The 24,690-nt window shown below is 39.1% G+C and overlaps 2 protein-coding genes across 2 annotated transcripts; one reads left to right on the plus strand and one right to left on the minus strand.

The window, feature by feature from the left end:
- Positions 1-2,727: 2,727 nt before the first annotated feature.
- Positions 2,728-6,206, minus strand: LOC134819621 (solute carrier family 22 member 7-like). The gene is made up of 2 exons (XM_063829648.1): positions 6,030-6,206; positions 2,728-5,856 (listed from the first exon to the last, which is right to left on the minus strand). Exons 1-2 carry the CDS (start codon positions 6,202-6,204, stop codon positions 4,409-4,411), a joined length of 1,623 nt encoding a protein of 540 aa, XP_063685718.1. The 5' UTR covers positions 6,205-6,206; the 3' UTR covers positions 2,728-4,408.
- Positions 6,207-14,272: 8,066 nt separating this feature from the next.
- LOC134816850 (uncharacterized) lies at positions 14,273-17,064 on the plus strand. The gene is made up of 4 exons (XM_063825850.1): positions 14,273-14,377; positions 14,541-15,537; positions 15,728-15,861; positions 15,993-17,064. The coding sequence occupies exons 2-4, from the start codon at positions 15,424-15,426 to the stop codon at positions 16,714-16,716; spliced, it is 972 nt and encodes a 323-aa protein (XP_063681920.1). The 5' UTR covers positions 14,273-14,377; positions 14,541-15,423; the 3' UTR covers positions 16,717-17,064.
- The last annotated feature ends 7,626 nt before the right edge of the window (positions 17,065-24,690 follow it).

The raw sequence follows: 24,690 nt of genomic DNA on the forward strand, positions 1-24,690 counted from the left end.
GCATACTGTACCTTCTGGTTCGAGGATTCCGTCGTCAAAATTTGAAAATTCGAATATTTTAGACCACGCCCATTCAAATTTAAAACACCTATATTGTTTTCTCTGAAAATGCTGGACGCCTGATTTTTTCAGAGACGGTAGATTATTGAATGTTGCATCTGATCTGAAAAAATGACGTAAAACGGATCAGAAATGACGAAGTTATCAAGCATTTTGTGTATCTCGTTAACAAAATTGACTGGGTGATTATGTGACACCGTGACACGACACCTTAATTGGGCAGCCTTAACGATTCCCATAATGTTTAATGGGTTGGTTAACGGGGTGACCTTATAACGTGATTAGGTAAGCCAATCACCTGATCACACGTAATGAATTAACTGATCGTTATGCTTCGTATCTCGGCCATACGAGAAGCTACAACTGTAATTTGTTCAGGACAAACGTAATTCGAATGGCCAAACACAATTCAATAAAATTTAGCTCGTTCCGACTATCCAACCTATCAAATAAATGTAAAAATGAACCTTCATTTGAAAAAAATGAACTCTAATATTTTTCGATTTGACAAATTCCTCGAACCAGTGGTGGTAGTAAGTTTTACCAGAAAAAATTATTTTGATTGGTCACTCAGTGACTGAGCTATTATAAGGCCAACGTATGCCCACTGACTTTTGGCCCACCCTGTATATATACAGGGTGGGCCAAAAGTCAGTGTGCAAACGTTGGGTCTTATACCTCCGCCGTGTTTTATATTTGAGAGCTGTTGCTTTGCAGATGGCATACTGTACTTACTGGTTCGAGGATTCCGTCGTCAAAATTTGAAAATTCGAATATTTTAGACCACGCCCATTCAATATTAAAACACCTATATTGTTTTCTCTGAACATGCTGAACGCCTAATTTTTTCAGAGACGGTTGATTATCAAATGTTGCATATGATCTGAAAACATGAGGCAAAACGGATTAGAAATGACGAAGTTATCAAGCATTTTCTGTATCTCGTTAACAAAATTGACTGGGTGATTATGTGACACCGTGACACGACACCTTAATTGGGCACCCTTAACAATTCCCATAATGTTTAACGGGGTAGTTAACGGGGTCACCTTATCACGTGATTAGGTAAACCAATCACCTGATCACACGTAATGAATAAACTCGTTATGCTTCATATCTCGGTCATCTGAGAAGCTACAGTTCTAATTCTTTCAGGACAAACGTAATTCGAATGGCCAAACACAATTCAATAACATTTAGCTTGATCCGACTATCCAAACTATCAAATAAATGTGAAAATGAACCTCCATTTGAAAAAAATGAACGCGAATATTTTTCGAGTTGACAAATTCCTCGAACCAGTGGTGGTACTAAGCCATACCAGAAGGAAGTATTTCAATTGGGCACTCAGTGACTGAGCTATTAAGGCCAACGTTTGCACACTGACTTTTGGCCCACCCTGTATATGTAGTTTTAATACTTTCAACACTACTAGACTATATAACAAATAATTTGAGAATTTATGTTAATTAATGATGCAAAGAATTACGAGGATCTAGTCAAAACCGCTTTTTTTATTGTGTAGAAGTTCAGCAATGAAATACATATTACATATATATAAATTTTTATTTTTTAAATTTTTATACAAGCTTCCATTCATGGGATAGCCAGTTACCTGGCAACGCCCGCTCATGATGCTTCTCCAAGCTCACACAATTGTCAGCAAGGAGGAACATATTCGTGCATTTCTGCACGAGGAGCCCATCACAGCTACCAACAATTAATTTGTTTCCAAGGCCTAGGCCGTGTACCATTTTGTGCTAAGCAACACCATGGTTTGGTGATTGGTCGTTCCTTATTGGTTATAATATGTTGAGAACTGCCCCCTGACGGGGATTGAACTCGCAACCTCTAGGATAGCACCCATTAGCAGCACAGTGGCTTAAACTGACGTTTTTACCAACTGCGCTACTCGGCCGACAAAAACACAAGGAAATGTTTTATAAGGCGAAATGTCAGTAATCAAGTTTTACGGTTATCACTTTTGCAGATTGCTGCGTTTTGATTCAGTGAAATTGAGCAGGTGCTGAATTTTTGTGGGCAAATAGAAATAACAAATATATTTAGCGTAGGACAATAAAGTATTTAGGGCTGCATCTAGTGATTACATGAGCAGATGCTCCAGTGGCAGTGCCAGTGCATCGGACCAATATGAATAGGAGAATGGCAAAGTTTTATGCTTAATGGTAAAATAGTTTACTATTGTAGCAGCTGCCTCACAGCTTCGCTCAGTTTATTACAAGATCATAAATCTAGTCACAATTTATAAATATAGGAAAGGTCACGTTTAACATCACGAACTAGATCACGGAAAGTATGGTTATACAATATTCAGATATTGACATAACATACCTCCGTTTTTTTTATTTAGATTTTGTTTTGAGGGTTCATTTTTCAAAAAAACTAGAATCATTACATCAATTTTACAACAATGAGAAAATAAAATATTTTGGTCTTCAAATTAAAAATAATATCTCTATTGTATTGGCATTGCACAACAATTTTAACTCAATCAATTCCTAAAATAAATCCATATAAAATAGTCTTCAGTTCAAATTGTATCTCTTCGCCAATTCACTATTCAAAAAAATATTATCAATAATTCAAATTACACATAAGCTTTTTGAGAACAAGTAAAGCTAAAATTTGCTAATTAGATTTTTTGTTTTTTTGTTTATAACGTTTTTTTTTCCATTTTGGGTTCTTTTGTACTTTTTACAAAAAGTTTTGCAATTTTTTCGTAATTCAATCAATTCTTCAATCGAAAAGATTAATTTCGTTAAAATACTTATTTCTATTAATAACACTGACCACTGGACTATGGGACAAACGCAGTCACTGACGAAGTGAAGGGGGAACTTATCCAGAATGTGCAGTATTGGAGAACAGAGACTAAAATGGAAGTAAAGCGGCATGGTCAAATTCATGAATAGAGCAGTATATTATACAGATATGCTATATTCCAGTGCGGTAAAACTAAATGGCTTCATTCTATAACCGTGCGCCGGGTCAGTTCATCATCGATAGACAATTCAACAAAATAGCTTAGCGTTCGATCTTTTGTTAACAATGCGACCATTAGCATTAATAACAAGCTGTATGGGTCTTATTATTATAATGCTAACTGTTATCCATTGTGCTTAAAGTTACAGAAGAAAGAAAACACAGACATAAAAACAGGGATCCGGTATCAGATGTAAAACCCGCCAGTACAACTACAAGCGCAAAGCGTGCCACTGCACTGATCTTGTCCTACATATAATTATTATCGCCTTATTAATCTCAAGAAATCCGTGTGTATGTGTGTATGCGGGAAATTTCCGAGCGGTTATATTAAAAAAACGGTAAGAGTTACGGGACTGGTTTTTTTCGGTATAGTGCCGATCATGGAATGTGGTGCCTAATAATGACTTAATTACCCACGAGAAAGAAATGATTATGAGATTATTGTTTAAGGTACTATTGGATACGTGAGGGTACTCCGAATAGAATTGCTCACCTTGCTACACGTTGTATACCTCTCGGCCGGCGCGCGCTCAAAAGGGGTTGCAGCGTGTGTCAATGCTCACCTAATGCCGGGCTTTGAATCAGCGGGTAATTACTCCTACCCTTTTTAACTGCGGCAGTGCAATCCTGGCCGAAGGCCGGGTTACACTAGTACCAAATAATATACAATTTTACCACACGTGTACCACAACGGTAATTGATGCCTATACGAGCGTTCTTTTGCTGTGGAGTGTGGGTCGACTAGATTATATTGCGGAGTTTAATTAAATAATCCATTGTTTTTGTCGTTCATCTTTTTGGAATCAAGATCACCAGTAGATATCCCATCAAAGTATTTACATTTGACTGAAGCCGATGACTACACTGGAACGTGCTAAAATTATATTTTAAATCCCTCCGAATAAATACATGGCCTAAATTAGTCTTGCAACTGTCAACAATATACCGAAAATTACCGACGGGGGTTAGAAATATATTGGATGACTGAAATCCGAAGTTTCATGCAAAAAAGGTCAAAAGGAACGTACGTACTATAGATGCTCAAGTGACATCATACGAGAAAATATATTAAGATGTCTGGGGAGGGTAGCAAGTTTTAGGGAAATTCATTAGGTTGTGAGCCCCAGGCAATTACCCATCTGACAAATCGGCGATATCATTTATCCTGAGCACTTTAACTTTCCGTTCTCTCATCTTCCGAATGAGCATGCACATGTCTCCATTAAGGAAGGCCACCAATTCCTCGTCTGAGTCCGACAACGTAAGGATACTAAATGTTGTAATGGGTTCGCCGTAGTTCTGTCATATGATGACACACTGACTGGAATTTCAAGTGTGAGTGTTATTTTTCTGTTTGAAATATGCGGTACCTGTGAAGGTTTCTTCTAGCAACAACATCCTCCCCGGTAAGGGCTGTCTCCTTGTCTCCAGTCTCCACTAGAATGAACGACCCAAGTGCACAAAGGAGGGCCAGAACTGCCAAGCCTCCCAGAGGAACAGCTTTGTGGGTGATGGGAAATAAGTTATTGAAGATGTAAGGCCCCAGGAAGGAGCCAATTCGGGCCGAACTGGAGGACACGCAGAACACAAAACCTCTGTGGGAAGTAGGAGCCAACTCTGCAGTCCAAAGATAGACTCCAGAAAAACATCCGGATACAAAGATTATTCCAATCAGGCAAGAAACACTCTCCAAAGTCCAGTCGGTGTTTTTACCTAGCTTCACCTCCGGAATGGCTATCAAGTAAAATATAGCAGCCCCAACAAACATCAACATCATAGCTCTTCTTCGACCAATACGAGCTATCAGCGGCACTGCAGATATATAAGCTATCAACTCGCCAACTGAAGCCATCAAGTATCCCAGATATCTATTTGGAACTATGGAACTCCAGCCGAAGTTAAAACCGTAGTAGGCCATTCCAACAAAGAACCACAAAAACATTAAGATCGATGTCTCCAGTAGAAGACTTGGGTAGGAACAAAGGTCTGCTAGCTGACGAAGAACAGTCTGATTCCTATCTCGAACTTTCCCGGCATCCGATATCTCAATGTTATCTATATCCAATTTAGAATCGGTTAAGAGCTGTAAAGCTTTCAGCGATTGCTTGGCAGATTCGATATCGTTGTTGATAACATGAAAACTCGGGGGCTCAGGGCAAAACAATACTTGTACGTTCATAACTGCAATGATGATGGCCGCTGCGAGGAACATATAGTTCCAGTTAGGAATCAAGTACCCTACCGCTGTTGCGAGTGGGTAACCCAAAGCCCAGAGACACATTGCCCAACCGTTGATGTAATTCTTTTGCTCGACTGGAACCAACTCAACTGTCATGATGTACACTCCAGTGAACGCCAAGTACATTCCAAGACCTTGAAGGAATCTGATGATCAGCAAAAAATAGTAGTCGTGACAGAAGGTTCCCGAAAACGTGATCAACACTGCAATGAAATATCCTAATACGGCTGTCTTCTTTCTGCCGATATGATCATACAGAAACCCTCCCAGAATCAGACCGGTCAGGCCTCCTGCAAAAACAATGGAGGAGAGAAGTGTTTTCAATACTTTACTGGACCCAACACCACAGTTCAGATCAAATTCCACAGAAAATGAAGAATGAGTCATCTCCCATTTTATGTCAGAGGACTTTAAAACGAGCTCAGTTTTTCCATTTTTCTCTTCGGTCATTTTGCAGGGAAATTCTTGAAGCAGAGAGTTATTTGATGTAATATAATCTTGGCACTTTTGGGATATGCAAGACCAGTTGGTCTCTGGGGTTGGATCAATTCCTGGAAATACGATAATTCATAATTGTGTCGACCCAACTGTTTGAACTTCAATCACGTTGGCATATGTAAGAATGGGAAAGAATATCAGATGAAACTATCGACATAAACAATTATTTTTTGTAGCTATTGGGGCTACATGTGAAACGCATGAAAATATATGCAAGGATGAAGACCTGCGAAAGAAGTGAGATACACAGCGGTGGGGCCGTTAAACCAGGTTATCATGAGAGACATCAGGAGCAGTGTGTATTTCCAGGTTCGCTGTCTGAACAGTTCCTCGATCACATCATCTGTTGTAACCTCCTTTCCGGATGCAACAAACGCACTTCTCTCCGTCTCTGAATACATGGTCTACTAATCACAGGTAATTGGGGTGTCAGTTAATGACGGTTTTTTGGATTGCTTCAAATCCCTTTACTGTATGAGAAAGACACTATAAGGTTATATTACGAGCTTGTTTGTTCTTTAACCTAAATTGGCTCAAGTAGCGCTGGTCAGTAACATGATGATCACTGCAGCGCCACTCCTGTTACCAGAGTTTCCAGGTGATTAAGGGTGGCGCCGACTTAGAACCATTGTAGATTCCTTTCTTTATATATACATAGTAAGATTGTAGATTCCTTTCGCTTGAATATTACTACCATACACTACAAAACCTAAAACCGACGCAAAACTGCACTGAAGAATTAATGAATAGTAGAAAATACGATTCACATTATTAATATTATATTCGAATCCAAAAGATGTTTTATAGACGCACAGAGCATAACATCGCCTTGGCCCTTGCGTTTTCTAGCATCAGCCATCCTTCAATAAAGACGGTCAAGGGCGGGGAACTAGAAAGAGGCATGGAGATCGACCAATACTGGACGGCCATCATCAAAATGCAAACGAGAATGAGAAAGCGTGAAACAATGGGTAACATAAATACAATGCTCCGTGTAACGAACTGACTGGGCAGCCATTAATCCTGTTATTTAGAACGGCCATTTTATCGCACATTCAACTTCCTACCGGTACCTTCAATTGCATCTTCGAATTCAATTACTAATGAGCCTTGTTATTATCAGTGGTTCTACACTCTACAGATTAACTTAAGTCAATCTAGCTCTTTTAATCTAAAAGTCAACTTAAACGAAAAGCAACCTTTATCGTAAGTACGCGAATAGAAATGAAATTGAAAAGTACGATAATTGTCAATTTCAAAACTACAGCAATCTTGCTGGCGACGGTCTGGAAGTATCAGTTCCCTGCTCTCCATAGACCAACTCCACACTCCACAGTTCAGACTTAGTCACGACTCACGGTGAGCATGAACAGAAATTCTGCAAGTGCCGCAATTGTTTCAGTTTCCGCGGCGTGATGATATATTCGTTACATGGTTAGATTTCCATATAAGCATACACTGTGTGACCTTTCCTGATCTGCAATGTGGAAAACCCTCTTGCGACTTACTCATTCTTTCGTACCGAATAACAGTACTTGGCACAGTCTCACAAGTATATGACTCCACTTCCGGACTCCATCTAGGTCGATAGTCTGATAAAATAAAGAAAGGAATCATGTGCAGTATAAATATAATCAATTTTTACCGATAAGGATAATAGTGTATGTACTAAGAGCGCCAACTTGTGGGTGAGATTTTATGTCTCAAAACCCAACATATTATACACCATTGGAAAGGTCTCATTGAGTAGAGTCATATGGTACCAAGTTTTGGGGAAATGGCTGCTCCTAGCGAAAGTTATAGCCCGTCAAAGTCCCAAAATTGTCACTTCAGAAAATTGGGCGGGACATCGTGTTCTTAAACTTTTTGACAAATTTTTTTAACAGCATATTGTTTATCACAGTTTTTTACACAAGATTTGCTGTATGCCGTAATTTTTAATCCATTATTAGAGTCACAATAAATTTATTTTGTCAACAGAGTTTGAAATACTTAAAGAGACAATTGATATTCCGCGTGGTTCGCGGCGCGCTTCATTGTCTACAAATTGTTAAATTGCGCGTTACAATTCCGAGTAACGTAGCAGAAGACGTTTCCCTGAATTTTGTTGGGGATTTTGTAGGGGATTTGACACGGATTTCAAATCCCCTAGAAATAGTTTCGAATTGTCCCTGGGAGTGGCCTGAGTGGGTCAAGACGTCGAAAATTAGTTTCTCTGGTTGTTGGGGTCAGGTACTTCCTATCTAACCACCAAATCATGTTCCAAATACCCCGGAACATAAATCTCCTACAGGGGTAAAGATTCTCATTCTTGATTTGACCTGGATTTCAGTAATTTTGGGGTGGGCGTGGCCCTTGGGAGTAGCCTGAGTGGGTCAAGATGTCGAAACTCGGTTTTTCTAATTGTTAGGGACAAGTACTAACCATTAAACCACCTGAAAATGTTCCAAATACCAGGGAACTCATACAAGTGTGAAATCCCCTACACAAATCAAGGAAACGTGCTCTCCCGAGCAGCGCACGAACAATGCCAGAGTGCATTCTCGGTTTTTGTGTCGAATGTGAATCTAACTTATTCTGAAACTAGTTATTAACAACTATAATTGGAATTAATTGTAGAGAGTTCAGCTACTAATTAGCCACGTCACTAATTACTTAATTAACCAATACATAAATTAATGAAATGGTGGCCTGGTGCCCCCATTTATGGCCTGCTTGCTCCCAACTGTATCTAGAACCGTTTGTGAATAGAACGAGATCAGGTTATATCTTAAATCTTTATGGTATGCAACTAGTATGCTGATGTACACCCAAACATGCGAGGAGTTTATTGAACATTTAAAGCATTAAAGACTATTGCTGTAATGCTGTCCGTATCCCTAATAGTGAGTATAAAAATATAGATTATAGGTATCTACCATTTCACAAGTCTTAGTTCCCGAATTTGTTCTGACATCGAGTGAATCGTAATTGTAATCAGTACAATACAAGATGAATTTAGCATCATTTTAGTTTGATTTCTGTTGCCGGTCTAGAAGATGTTCGTGATATTGCGCATAATTGATCGAAGTATAATGTTTGATTCCATCGTATGTGGTGCATACCTTACAAGACATATTTATGTGGATCATAATTAGCGGGGATCGAAATTATGGGGGAACGAAAATATGGGGATTTTTTCAGAAATTCAGTAATTCAGTTCGAAATTTCAGAAATTCAGTACGAAAATACGGGGATTTTTCCCCATTTTTTCCAAAAATCCCCGAATTTCGTACCATATAAATATGTCTCGACCTTTATTTTACTCTAAAGACATACTAGAAAATCCGTTGTCACAGGGAGGAAGCTAGAAATCAATTTTTATCGTATCATAAAATTTATATCACAACCGAAGATACATGCTATTATTTCGTAGAACACTCTAAACTCAACAGTAAATGATCGAAATTTAGCTCCAAATTCTTAACACGTGCACGTGCAAGTCTCCGCCTGCTTTACTATGCACGGGAGTGGTTGTACACACAAACAGAAATCAAATACATTACATAATATCGTGTAGTTATTGACTACTGATAACACATTAATTATAAATATGGCGAAATATCAAATATTATCAAAAATTTAAAACTTGTCAATTTGTCAAATTCATTAATTAGTCTCAACTGATACATAAAATAAAGTAAAACATCGCAGCAATAAATGTAAGATGAAGACATTGACAGCTCTAATAATAGATCAGAAAAAGAAAAATGGCGTTATTTAATAAAAATCGGATCGAATAACTTAAACTACAGGTGCTAGGGCCCTTGTAAACAATCGTAATATCCTGTGAATTAAATCGATTGCAATTGATTCTAATTGGTGTTCATCACTGATTAGAGGCAACAAAAGGATAAGCTAGTCAGCAGTAAATAGCAATGCATCAGTCAGCGAACGCCATCGATCGTAATGTGTCTTGCTCCAAGCTTTTAACACCTGAAATTATATGTTTTGAATAACAATTACACTTAAACAAAATAACGGAACTCAAAAAGCTATTACGTTACAATATCTTAATAAAATTCTGGGTAACTAATTTAATTAAAACCATACCAACATTGAACCTACGTCTTACAATGAGCGCTATAATTTTTAGAACATAACAGCTGATAACCACCTATAACAAGCATGAAGCACGTGATTAAAACCCACGATTAGGGTCGGGCAATCTATCACTACTACTGGTACCACTACCACTACCAGGTATGAGCGTAAGCTGCGTAACAAACTTAAGATGAAACAATTGATCTCTATGTAGCACTCTGCACTATATTATGTGTATACGTATCACTATTTTGCCTAGTATTACTGATAAGATGGTGATAGAAAGTAAGCACTTATTTTCTAAATAAAATGGTATTTACTTTAAATATCAGGATGGCAATTACTAGCCTGGGCTGATCTTCGTGATAATATATACAGTAAAACCCGGACTTACAGTACAGTTTGGGGAAAGATAAATAGTGCGGTAAATCAGAGTTTTCACTTTTTGGTCCCATTGGCCGTCGGATCACATGGTTTCTCTCCGCACAGAATTGGTTCCCAATTAGTGGTCATGGAGTATGGACTATGGTTCACAAGTACTCAAGTGAGGGGTACTAAAACTGTGTAGGTTCAATGCTATACAGTAGTTACGCTCTTTGACCAACATCAGAAACAAAATTTACCGCCCCTTCTGTCACCAAGGATCGACCGGGACTGCTTTTTTGGCCGGGACTGGAAAGGAGTGCCGGAACCAGGTATACGCCGGGACCGGGATTCAGCCAGATTTGGGACCGGGATCATAGCTAAGAAAACCAGCACTTAACACTTACACTAAAATCTGGTATCCGCAACTGATAAAAAGCACAAGCACAGCTTACCCTTTTTACCTTTTTAAAAAATCCGAGATTAAACCGGGATCCCGGTCGAACCTTGTCAATCACTCCCTGTCATCTCTTAGCTCTCTGACACCTTATTGCTAAATGCTAAGATCCTAGCTTAACAATACGTAACACACTCATATGGACTATGGAGTCTTTATTCTAGCTCGACGGTACTGTAAAACCACTATTTGGGAACCAATTCTATGCGGAGAGAAATCATGTGATCCGACGGGGACTAAAAAGTGAAAACTTTGATTTACTACATTTCTTACATGTGCATCTCTTATTGCTATAATTCGACGACTTATCTGCTACTTTGTGTCCGGTGCTTTACAATTGTGAGTACGTTATGGAAGATGTGTACTTAGACTCTCTAATGTAGTCAAGTAAACATTTTGACCAGCTTTCAGATGCTTCTAATGATCTTGGTATTTGGGTTGAGGTAAAGAAGACAATAAACTTTGATGAAGATAGTGATATCACATTCGAGAAGTTCAAGAAACCAAACAAGGACGTTCTAGTAAAGCACCTTTTTGATGCGTTTTAGGGTATTGTCTAATATCAGCGTATTCTCCACGAATAAAAAGATAGAGGAAATGAAAAGTGAAATCATCAGTGCTCAGAAATCAGCAAAAAATGCAGAGGAAACCCTTCCCCCAGCTCTGTCTCCACTTTCACGGCAGAAAACTTGAAGAAAGTAGTTTGGAATGTTGTAGCTGAAGAAGATCGCAGCAGATTGCAGAAATGTCTTCATTTTTAGTCTCAAGGAGGATACAGGAGAGAAACTTGGCGATCAAATTTGTGATGTGTTTGAACAAATTGCAGAAAAGCCACGCTTCGAAGCTGCTCAAATTGGGAATATGTCTGCTGAAAAACCCAGAGCTGTCAAAGTATCATTTTGAAACTCTAGCACCGTTCATCAGATACTGATCAAAGCTAAAGAACTCAGACTGTCTCAGTGTTTCAAAAGTAAATAAAGGTATATTGTCACTAGTGAGATTGTATAGGGTTGTACACTCCCTCTTTTTCTCTATTGTCACCATAAATTGAGAACGTTTCGAGTTAGGAACTCCAAAATTTCCAGACACATTTGGACTTGGTTTGATAATTGAAGTGCTTTCCTATAACTTCAAGTTCGTTGTTTACAACTAAGCCGAGTTATGACCATTTTAAGATCTGCCCGGATACATGATCCTGGCACTTAATCTGTGATTTCTTCACTCAATCAATGGCACTTAATCAGTGATTTCGAATGATTTAGTTTCAAATTATTATTCAATTAAGTAACTTTTGGTGATCAATCCAGTGATCAAAACCAAATTGCCCAATCTTGCCTAAAAACGATGTTTAAATGTTGCATTGAAAATATCCACTTGCTAAAGTCACAATGATAAGAATTGGCTGTAAATAAACTGGTAAGTAGATGAGCATAACAGTGGAGTTCCCACCTACGAGTGGTAAACTGAGAGGTGGCGCGCTTGAGAGGTGGCGCGGTGTATGCAGAGTATGATAATGTCAGCCTTGCGGCGCAGCTGACATTAGCTTTCATTACGTTTGAATTATCGCGTCCGCGGCAAGGCTGACATTATCATACTCTGCATACACCGCGCCACCTCTCAGGCGCGCCACCTTTCAGGCGCGCCACCTCTCAGGCGCGCCACCTCTCAGCCACCACTCGTAGGTGGGAACTCCACTGTAATGAACTTAACAGGCATCAACCATCCTTAATGTTAACTATCAATAAACAAGTGTGTTTGTACAACGCAGTTTTAGGTATTTAATGGGTTTTCATCAGTAATAATTCTTGCTTGAAAATTACAGTCAGTTGGTGGTACTGTTAAAAAGTTGTAAAATGGTAATGGTAAATATGACTGTCATTTCTCTCCACAATCGCTTGGTAAGAGGTTATCAAGTTTATTATAAAGGCTGAGCTAAAGCAGTCATAAGTATACTAAGATAAAAAAGGTCACATCAAGCTTGAACAAAGTACTTACATATTTCAGCCCATAGGATCGGTTGTTAATTATTATATCAGCATACAATAATGTTTGTCAGGACAGCATCTCGTCCCAAAGGAAATTCTGGTTCAGCTAGAAATAATGATATTTGAAGTTCATATTTTAAATTCAAATATACTTTAATTAGAATAAACAATATACATCAAGTTAGGTCTGTTTCTACACCAGGAAAATAGATTAATTGAAAAAATTGCTTCAAAACCTTCAAATACCTGCATTTCAAGAAATAATAACGAAACAGGTCTTCGAGTTCGATATTACAGCTTAACTAAGATAATCAAACTAAGTGGGACACACCAGCATTACAAAGCAGCTGTTTTTTGGCAAATGTGATTATAGGCCATTATTGAAGGCAGATATCTAGAGCTTGGAATGCGTTTCGGGCATCAAAGAATGTGCACCTGTGTACCAAGGCAATTGCACGATTCGATTGGAAGTACATATATTTTTTCTAACACAGAATACTGTCCGTTATTGTTTATACAAGGCTTGAATGGGTTAATTGTAATTTCGGTATGAAGCATGATTGAAATGATCTGATAAAAGTGTAAAACGTTCAAATCCTGTCCAGAACTAAACGAGTGTAACAAGGGATTTAATTTAGCAACATCCTGATCCACTAAGCTATTCTATACTAGAACAAGTTTCTAGTAGTCTCCAGCACATCACAGCCAAAACGCAGTAACACTAACTCAGTTATATTAAATACCCTCTCAAGATCATTTAGTAACATCTGCATTATATATTATATATTACAATGTGCAACAAAACAACTACTATCAATCTAAATATACCGGTGTGTGCATTGAGGCTCTATGCTAATTGCTATGAGCGGCAACAAAAAGAAATTCGACCGAAAAGTATCAGCGCATATTTGATATGAGAATAAAAATGGCGCAACAAAAAATTTGGTTAAATCTCCTTATTGCGATTTCTAACTGCGCGGCGTAGCGCGTACTTTGAAATCCAAATAAAAATTATTTTTGATTCAAATGTCGGAAAATAAAATTACGGCATACAGCAAATCTTGTGTAAAAAAATGTGATTAACAATATTCTGTAAAAAAATTTCGTAAAAAAATTTAAAAACACGATGTCCCGCCCCATTTTCTAAATTGATCATTTTTGGGACTTTGACGGGTTATAACTTCCGCTAGGAGCAGCCATTTCCCCAAAACTTGGTACCATATGACTCTACTCAATGAGAACTTTCCAATGGTGTATAATATGTTGGGTTTTGAGACATAAAATCTCACCCACAAGTTGACGCTCTTAGTACATACACTATAATTGAAAGGTAATAGGATTAGGATCCTACTGATGGCGGATTCCTGTTATGTCCTGTTATATGTATTTGAATTTGATTCTTACCTAAAGACGTCACCTGACCGTCCTGCAACCCATACTTCCAAACAGATAACCTTTTTACCTTGGAAACCTGAGATAACGCAGAGATAACACTAAATGGGCCTCCTAGACAAGAAGATAACCACAGACTGGAGGACGCCGTACTCACACTATATAAGGGTTCGTCGCATCAGGTCAAATGGGATTTTTCCGCAGCTCTCGGATATGCTGACACTTGCTCACTCTTCCTAATACTAGAGCTACCCCTTCCCTCTAAGGATCCGTGTCTCATATATTCCCTAAAAGGTACGTCTGAGAGCTCGGGATCCCAATATAGATATTTATATGTAAAGTGGTCGTCATATTTAGGTAGTCATCTTACGTTAGTTATTATAGTGCGTCGGCACATTTAGGTAGTTATCTTACATCAGTTATTATACGTCATAATGTTATCGTTCCCTCATTTCAGGATTCGTTCCGAACCTACTATCTTCCTGACTTATAAGTCGCCATAGCCTTTAATCCTCATAGTTGGTTGTCACTCAAGCTGCCCGATTATCTCTTCGTCCACCTTCGTCTACCTCGATGTCATGATCCTCCCTACTTCCTACGTATTTGACGCCATCGTTGATTGGACGTTTAAATAATTTTACCTGATATTATTACTTTTACGTTTTGTTGATATTGCATTATTATATTAAATTGATTACTACTATTAGTTCCATTTCGTTGCAACACCTATATACTCGTCTTTACTGCATCAACAACCAATTACAAATTAAACATCTAAACCTAAATTGAATCCTTAGAATACTTTCTGCATTTCCGGAGTCGTAGTTCGAACCCCGTCCCGTTAATTAACCTAATACTAGGCCACAACTACACCATTAGAATTAAAGGCATCGGCACTGACTCATGATTAAGGAGCCCTTATAAACTAAATAATAAATTGTAAGTCAGGCCATGATTGAGACCGAGATTCAATGGCATATTCCTTGCAGCCGGGCCTGAGTACACAACATCTGTACTCAGCCGTTCTACCGCACCGTACAGCCCCATATAGACAATTAAGAAAGCGAACATCTCTATAATTAATATTAATCTTAAGTAACCAGGCACAGTAAACTCCACACCCTAACATAACTGTACATAAAGGCATAATTAAAATAAACCCGGTCATAACAATTCCACTTTCATTTGTCTTTCCATTTCATTATTTTCCCTTCTTATCTCAGTTGGTAAAACGTCTGCTGACTTTTAGATTTTAAAAGTTTTGATGAAATTAGAGTTTTAATAAAACTTAGAGCTAAACTATTCAATTAAAGTTTAACACACTATCAAACTCAAAGGTGATGAGAGAAGTTTTAGCTTTGCTTGTGGTGCTCGGTATATGGACCACGATAAATGGTCACGCGTCTGATCATCCATACGCTACAAAACTGACGGGACCACTGACTACATTCACAGTAATGCTCACTTAAACTACGAAGTATTTGAGTTCCCTGTCTCGTGCTAATGAAGGTGCAAGGCCGGATGGATGTGCACGAAATTTCATTTGTCGACATTTCATCGCAAGACGTTTGAAATTGATACGGGGCTTTAAGATAAATTGTAGGGTGCAGCCCGGCCCTTCCCTAAAATGTATTTATGAAACAGGATGTTGGTGGTTGGTGGAGAATTGGGGATCACAGACTACAGTGTGGAACGGAGAACGATATCCCCGTACCTGGAGACTACTTAAACGAAGGGAGCAAAAGGATCGCAGTATTTCGACCCAGTAATGGATACTGGTACGTCAAACTAGAATTTAGCTTTATGATGTGGCCTTGATCGTCAGCAACGTTTAATGATGAAAACAGATAAATAGGGCGTTAAACATCGATGACAATCAGAATTAATGCACTTAACAGCACTTTTTCAGGTATATAAAGGGTAAAGGGGAAAAGGACTGGGGTGCTTCAGCTGGAAACGTGGCACTCCAGTGTGGTATGAATGGTGATGTCCCGGTACCTGGAGATTACAACGGAGACGGCATCGTGGACATCGCTGTTTGGCGCCCTTCCGTTGGGTATTGGTACATCAAAGGAAAGGGAACTTCGCACTGGGCAGCAAGTTCGGGAAATATAGGAGTGCAGTGTGGACAGAGAGGAGATGTCCCAGTTCCCATGGACTACTTTAACGAGGGGAAACTAAGACTGGCTGTCTGGAGACCGAGCAATGGAGTCTGGTATATCAAGGGAGACAACAGAATACTACACTGGAATCAAAGCAACGGGAATATCGCCCTACAATGCGGGATGAGTGGTGATATACCAGTTCCTGGAGACTACTTTGGGGACGGGATAGTTCGTCTTGCTGTTTGGAGACCAAGTAACGGAGTTTGGTACATCAAGGGGTCCATCCAAGCTTCCTGGGCATTGAGCGGTGGTAATGTAGCCGTACAGTGCGGTATGCAGGGTGATATTCCGGTCCCGTACGATTACTTTAATGAGGGAAAGCTGAGGATCGCTGTGTATCGCCCAAGTAACGGTGCCTGGTATATCAAGGGTGATGGGGTGCAGAATTGGGGAAGCTCGGCAGGAAACGTAGTCTTCTACAAAGGAAATGTGGATTCACATTCTAAGATCCCAGTCCATCTTGTTTAAACAAATGTGACTTGTGAATGAACATTGAGCATGGTTGCACTCGAAATTTGTATTCCAATAATTACAATTGTAATACTATGTATGGTACTTATAATTGCGAGTATTGAAATACAAAATTCGATTTACGTTTTTAATTGTGGCAAGATAAAAATCATATAATTCGTGATGATTGAGAAAAGTAGGTATTGCAATCTTTAATATAATAGTAAATATTAATTTATCTTCATGACTTTTTTGCTGAAAAAAATGAATTTTTTTTATTGTTTATTCTTGTTCTTGTTCTTTTTTTGAGAAGAAAGATAATCTTCAAACAATTTACTCAAACAATTTCATCAATAGTCATTGTCCAATGACCATATATTATTATTAATAAACCAATACAATAAATGTAATACTAATACCTAATAAAACGGTAAAAATCTTTAAAATCAGGTACAATTTATAAAAATCCTCTTTGTAATATATAAGGCAGCCCATAGAAAATAAAAATTCCGCAACTCAGAAAATATAATTTCCATAATACTATTATTATCAAACTTTACACAAATCTAAAGTAGTTACTAAGAACATCCTAAAGACCTGATAAGTCTACTTAAAAGACTTGTAGAACTGAAAACTTACTATAAATACAAAAAATGGAACTTAAAACTGAACTTATCAAAATCAAAAATTATGCAAAAAATTGAACTTAAAACTGAAATTATCGAACTAAACAAATTTAAAATAAATTTCTCCACAATTGGCGGTTCGAGGCTAAATACCTTAAGTCTGTCAAGTCGTCACTATTATTCAAATTAATCTTTCTTTTATTCAAATCGTCTAAAATAGTTTTTAAAATATTACATTGATGTCTACCAATCCTTCCCCTCATATTTGACATACTATCAACAGCAAAATTTAGAGCTAGTTGTGGTGGTGAGTTGCAGTCGCTACGAAGAATGTGCCCAAACATTTTCCAGCGGGATTTATGAACTCTCTCTGAAAGTGGAGTTACATTGCAACGAGCATACAAGTCCTTGTTGCTGATGATGCGGGGATAGGTCATGTTGATGATACGTCTTAGATGTTTGCGTTGACACACATCAACTTTATTGATAATGTTTTGTGGAGCTGCCCAGCTGTTACAGTTGTACAATAAAACAGGGGTAACAAATGCTTCATACAGCTTGATTTTTACAGGAAGAGAAATGCGGGATTTCTCTGCCCATACCTTGCTGTATTTCTCAAAGGCAACGTAAGCAAGGATGCATCGGCGAGAGATATCCGCCTTACTGCAGAGCTTGGATCCAAGAGAAATAGTGTTGCGCCAGGGCTCTCTGTTCTTCACGGGTTCACCCTTGGCGTCTACCTCGTCCTTATCTGCAATGTAGAAGTGGACATGTTCTGTTTTGTCCTCGTTCACAAACAGGTTCCATTCTTCAAGGATCTCCTTACATATGGGCAGCATTTCTTTAAGAGTTTCCTCATCCTCATCTGCAAAATCGCCATCGTCGGCGTATTCCCATTCAATAGGCATGAGGGTCTCGGGGTTGAACGGTGGGTTAGGCCGAATGGTAATCACTACTGCACGGAAGTGGTACAAAGCTCCAGCAAAGTACAGTGTGAAGAATGCACCAGATGCAGCATCACCTTGAAACGAACCCTCGGATGTTTCAAACTCTAAAGAAATGGTGTTGTTGATTTTTATCCTCAATTTGGTGTTGGAGAGCAAGTATCTCGCCAAACGAATGTCATCCTCACAACAACCAGCATCAGCCAAAAGATCCAGGATAACTGATCTCTTGATGGTATCGAAGGCCGAGCTCATGTCGATTCCCATCTTGTGGAATTCCCATCTCTTCTCTTTCACAACAGAAATCAGAATTCGTTGAGTCCAGACAATATTGGCACAACTATGACCAGCCTTGTAGGCATTTTGCCATGGTCCTGTGTACTCTGCAATTTGTCTTTGAATTCTGTGTAGAGTTATCAAGGAGAGCAGTTTCCTAGTTCCATTCAGAAGGCAAAGAGGTCTGAGGCTCTTTAGAGGTCCTTTTGGTTTCCCTGGCTTCTGAAGAGGGGTTAGAAACCCTTCCGTAAAAGAGGGTACATGCTCATGTACTTCGAATGATCGATTAATGAGACATGCATATTGCTGGAAGAATACAGGTGGTGCGTACTTCAGCAGCTCATTAGGAATCTCATCAGGACCTACTGCTTTTCCATTTTTCAACTTTGAAGCAGCATATTGGACTTCTAAGGAAGTTATAGGAGTATTCAGAGGACGTGGGAGTCCAGTGAAAGGTACCAAAGGAGGGTCTGAGCTGGTGTAGTGATTTTTAAACCACTCTCTAATGATACTTGCTTTCTCATCGTCACTTGCAACTAGCTGATTTTCAGAGTTGAAGACAGATATTGGCTCTGACTCTTTGTTGGCAGCAAGAGCTCTGGTAGCCTCGAACATCCTCTTCGTGTCATCTGCAGCGTTGATGGTGTCAGCTAGTTGGTTGGCTAGAGCTGTCTCTAGCACTTTAAGACGTTTATTGATATCGTTCTTGAGTTTATTGATACGTTTTCTCAATACTGTCCTGTCTCTAACTGAATTGTCGTTCAGTTCTTGTAAAAGTTTGTGTCTCTCGTCAGACATATTACATACATGCTGATCTGGTGAATGATGATGTCTTTGGGTTTTCTTCTTGACACCCACAGTGTTAGAGGCTGAAGACTTGATAGTTTCAAACAGCTGTTCAAATCCTGTCTTAGTGTCAGCGGAAGGTGGAAGACTGTCAATTTGCTGAGTGACAGTTTGCTGGTACTGATCTTGTAGTTCCTTGTTACAAACCAGCGATGTCGTGTTGTACCTTTTAGCAGCTGATGTACTGTTTCGGTATAACTTAGTTTGCTGCCTCAGGTCTATGGTAGCTTTTACAATCTTATGATCAGAATGTAGTTTAGCTCCTGCATAGGCCCTTGCATCATTGAGAAAAACAGTGCTGCGTGACCGGCATAAAACATAATCAATCTGAGAAAAATAAGGGCGACTTCTTTTGGTCTTCTTGTCTTTCACCCAACCAGTTCTTGTGGTTATATGACGACTGGAATGACGAAATGCAGTGTTTGCAGCAAACAAACCATTAGAAACAAGAAAATCCAATAATCTCCCACCATTTTCATTTCGTCTTCCAACGCCATGCCTTCCAATGTTCTTATGAAGGCCATTTTGAAAGTCATGATCAGACCTTTTGCCAAGTTTGGCATTGAAATCTCCTAGGATCCAGATTTCATGTCTTGCAGGCACATTAATTGCTTCCTGAAGCTCACAGTAAAACTGGTCAGTAGCAGCCGGATTTGATAAAGTTTTTGGGTTGGTTGGACTGTAACAGTTCACGATTCGCATTTTGCATGGTGGTTTGTTAACAAACTTGGATGGAATAAAAAAGTCCATGAAAGCAACTCGATCGCTGATCTGATGAAATGAACGGAAATAATGATTTACACGAGCGTTGATTAAGAAACCCAGTCCACCATGACGTCCTGTCTTCTGATCAAACAAAAGGAGGCGATGATTTCCTGGTAGTTTCTTATCCTCAAACTGACAAATTTTAGTCTCTTGAATCCCTATAATGTCCAAGTCATACCTGTCACAGTCGTTAGCAAGCAAGCACTGCTTGTCTGTCTTCGTCAAACCTCGAACATTCCAAGTAGCAAAGCCGAGAAGAGCAATTGGTAACAAGGATTACGGTGTCCAGTTCTACAGCGATCGTTCGCGTAGGGGTAGATAGTCTGGTTGCAGCAACCATGCGAGTCCATCACGAACTACACGCCATCCTAAAAATAGGATACTATAAAGCTATAATATGTAACAGAATATTTAAAATGCTCACATCACTGCAACAAGCAGTCCAGGCCTTCACTCAACAAACACTCCCTGGCCTGAGCATTTATGATTTCTCTAATCGCTATAATTACTTGAAATTAAAGAGGAAGTGTCAGAACAAACTACAGTCACCTTCACATAATAAGTAAACAACTATATTTAAACAATTCGAAGGAATAAAACTCGCAAAACAATACTCCTGTCAAGTTTAAAGAGTTATTGTCAAGAATTGATAAAGGAGTAACCTTGAACTGTTCAGCAAATCATAACATAATTAATTGCTTTAAAGTATGATACATTACGATATGGGGTCATTCGCATATTAATTTAGCCAGATTTCAACCATTTCAGACCTTACTTTTAACAATAACCCCCTTTGATCCCTTCTGTGAGCCATGCCCATATTCCAAATAGAAATTGTGCAGAAATTATGCTAGGCTTTTCCAAACCGGCTTCCCCTAGGATGGCTTACGTAATTAGTGGCTCATTTATGAGCTATAAAAAGATTCTAATTCTATCCCGGAACCAGTTTAAACTTTTAAAAATTACACTGAAGTTTTATACTTAGTGCAATAAAAACATTCTATATATATAACATTCTATAAAAAAATACATTAGGTGTATAAAGAAATGGAGGGAAAAATGGCGTAACTTTTAATTGGTCTGGGCCCTGGGGTAAACAGTTCCGATGATTGATGTGCCATTGTTTAGACCAATTCAATATTAGTAACACTAACAGTACGGGTGAGCAGCCTGGCTATATTACCAGGGTGGTTATAGGCTGCTGGAGTTCGTTCTAAAATGGTACGGCTGTTCTGATAATTTAAGCGAAGCAGATTATAATGACAAAATGTATGCAAATAAGCTACTCGACAAAATTATAAGTCAATGATTACAAATTGCATTAATAAATCATTCTGAAATAACAGACAAGCAAGACGGACGATAATATTGTTAATGTGAATTAAGGCGTGTAGAATAACAGTTGATATGGTGGACAGATAAATATACAGTACTTATACTTATTACGTCCTCACTGCTCTATCCAAATATTAAGAACCAGGAAATTCTTTAACCTTACCAACCCCCCTCGCCACCAATCCCTAGCCTCATTCAACCGACAGACCCGTGAACATGCCCTTCGTGTTTTTCTTCCTTTCCATCCCTCCCTATCCAAACCCATCTCCAAGATACTCGGACAACACGACATTAAAGTCACCACTCCTCGGCTACCTCCCTCCGCAACCTCCTCACCAAAACGAAGACCACACCCCCTACTCACCTCATTCACACCACCCCCACCCTCCATCCTTGACACCACTCCATCACATATAAGCATTGTCCACACCATCACATTCAGCTGACTACGATTAACACATGTTTATTGAAAGCTTCTACAAGTTAAACCATCGTATCTCTTTATATATGTTTCTAACCCAACTCCATTTAACTTTAATCTTACGGATATGTTCTATTATACATATACATTATACATCTTCAGTGTTTTTTTTTTTTTTAAATTTTTTTTTAATTTTTTTTTTTATTAATATGCAACCTACTAAAACCAATGGAGCCCTCCTCGGGGTCATTCCTCTCGCATTTGCGAAAGTCGTCCCAAAGGTGTAAAAGGAGGTCAGGATTTGTACTCGCCAAGCTCTTACATCGCTAATTGTTGACCATCGGCCTCCACTGAAGGTAAGTTTCTTTAGAGTGGAGGCCAACCGTCAGCTTGGGATGCAGGGCCAAGCGGGAGACAACGTCAAGGCCCCTTTCTACTTAGGCCATGTTGGTTTTGGCAGATACTGTGGTTTTGGCAGATATATGAATGGAGTTGGGTTAGAAACATATATAAAGAGATACGATGGTTATTGGTTTAACTTGTAGAAGCTTTCAATAAACATGTGTTAATCGTAGTCAGCTGAATGTGATGGTGTGGACAATGCTTATATGTGTTAATAATGACTCAAAATATATTAAATGTAGTATATAGAATTTTGTATGTCGTGACCCCCATTGTTGTTTCACTAAGTGTAGCGTTTCTACGATACAGGCATAGCGTTTCTACGCGATACAGAGAGAGCCGCGCACTCGTGCGAGGCGGGTCATACAACGTATGACAATTAGAATCACCTCATATCTAAGTGATTGGAAGGCGCATTCGTGACGCGACGCAGCTCACAGGGAGACTATAGTGCAAAGAAACTGCTGCTAACTGCTGCTAACTGCTTTACGGGTGATACTCGTAAAATATCTGTTCCATATACGACGAGTCCAACTCGGCGCGCGTCCTGGTAGGTTCTAACCTACAAACTCAATGAGGCTTCTCACTAGATCGGCGAGATGCGCTACTGTGCCGCGCCGAGCTGAGATGAATTGACATCGTCAATTAATTAGCAGCAGTCAGCAGCAGTTAGTAATAGTAGCAGTTAGCAGCAGTTAACAGCAGTCAGCAGCAGTTAGAAGCAGTTTCTTTGCACTATAGTCCTTCACATAGCCATGTGCCTACGCGTACTGCGTGACGCGCTTGTTTCACAAGTAGGATCTTTGCCGCCTCCGGCGGTCGCGCGCTACTGCATGCGAGAGGGCTCTGGTTAGAGCAACTATAGTCCCTTTGTGGCGCAGTATCTTAGACCGCTGATAAATAGAAAACTCACGGACCATTGGAATTGCTTTAATATTTTTTCCCTATTCATGACCGCTCCTACCAAATCGCTCGCCCAAATTTTAAGAAAATTCTTGTGAAAAGGCCCTTTGGGTATGAAATTGATCGATATTATATCGGTGTATTTTTGGACGCTGATTCCGAATCACCCCCCATAACGTAGGGTAAAAATGCTTTTAATTATTTTGCGCAATGTCAAATGTTCTGAAATCTAAATTAAATTATCATTGGCGTGCGGCGCTTAACCGATCAAATAAATTGTTAATTTCACCATGTACGTATCTAACTAGGCACCTATTGATAGCATATTATTTCGAGTCTAGTTAATATTATAATATTTCCATTTGCATTTTGCACAGATCCGTGTCATTATATCAGATTAACACAAACAATAAACATATGGTTAGTGTTACATAAAATTGCATTGTACTGTATAAGATTTTCAAATTTAATATGGAATTAACTGGGCGGGGCTCGGCTTATTACTTTGACGGATGTTACTCGTCTAAATTTCTTCGAAGTAGCGCGCGCCGCTTTCTTCTCGATGGCACGTGCTACGAAGTAGCGCGCGCCGGGCCAGACCATTAACAATGGTCAACCTACCACTCCGCCATATCTGCATGCTTATAAAGTATAAACAGTAAAGCCTGGGGTCCCAGGTTGTATGGAATATGATAAGACATTTGTCAAAAACCGCTTTCATAAACGTCTAAAAAGGTTTATTGAAATGATATGATATTATTACAAAACACATTTTATGCACGCTGTACTGAGCCTACTGACTACTGTACTAACCATTCCACGAGCAAATACGTGCCTGTTTGAAAGGGGTGCGCGTTTGAGAGGGTTCAGCTAATTCAGATTCGCCATGCTATGTTTCTGAACATTGGTAAACACTAAAATGGGCCCATTCCAGTCTTTTTATTGGTTAGGGTTAGGTTTAGGATAAGGCCGGGTTAGGGTTAGAGTTAGGTTTATATTAGGGTAGTTAATCAGAGTAACGGATGTTATTTGAAGTACAGTGGGATAGTTGATAAGGGGTTGTTCACATATTACGTAATAATTTTTTGGAACATTTTTAATCAGTTTTTTACATAGCTCAATAGCTATTGTGTCAAAATTACACTACCGTAATCATTCGGAACCCCTTCAGCTGATTATATTACGTTTTACGTGAACGACCCCTAAATCGTGATGGGCTCGCTATAGTGGCGCTCATGAACATTATAGCCTGTGGTCCCCAGTAGGTAACGGTTTCAGCATCCATTCAGTGAATCAATGGCCTTGTCTAGGGAGTAAGCTAATAATTTGTTAAAACTATGCAAAATTACAAAGTACACATCTCTTTAAATGTTCTCAGTGGACACAGCCAAATAATCGGGACACGGGAATTTCGTCATGAAGGATTATATGAGGAAGGCCAGGGTTGTTCCAAAAGATCTATTATCTTGTATGA

This window comes from Bolinopsis microptera, chromosome 1 (genome assembly GCF_026151205.1).
Source record: "Bolinopsis microptera isolate Bmic1 chromosome 1, MBARI_Bmic_1.0, whole genome shotgun sequence".
Taxonomy (NCBI): Eukaryota; Metazoa; Ctenophora; class Tentaculata; order Lobata; family Bolinopsidae; genus Bolinopsis; species Bolinopsis microptera.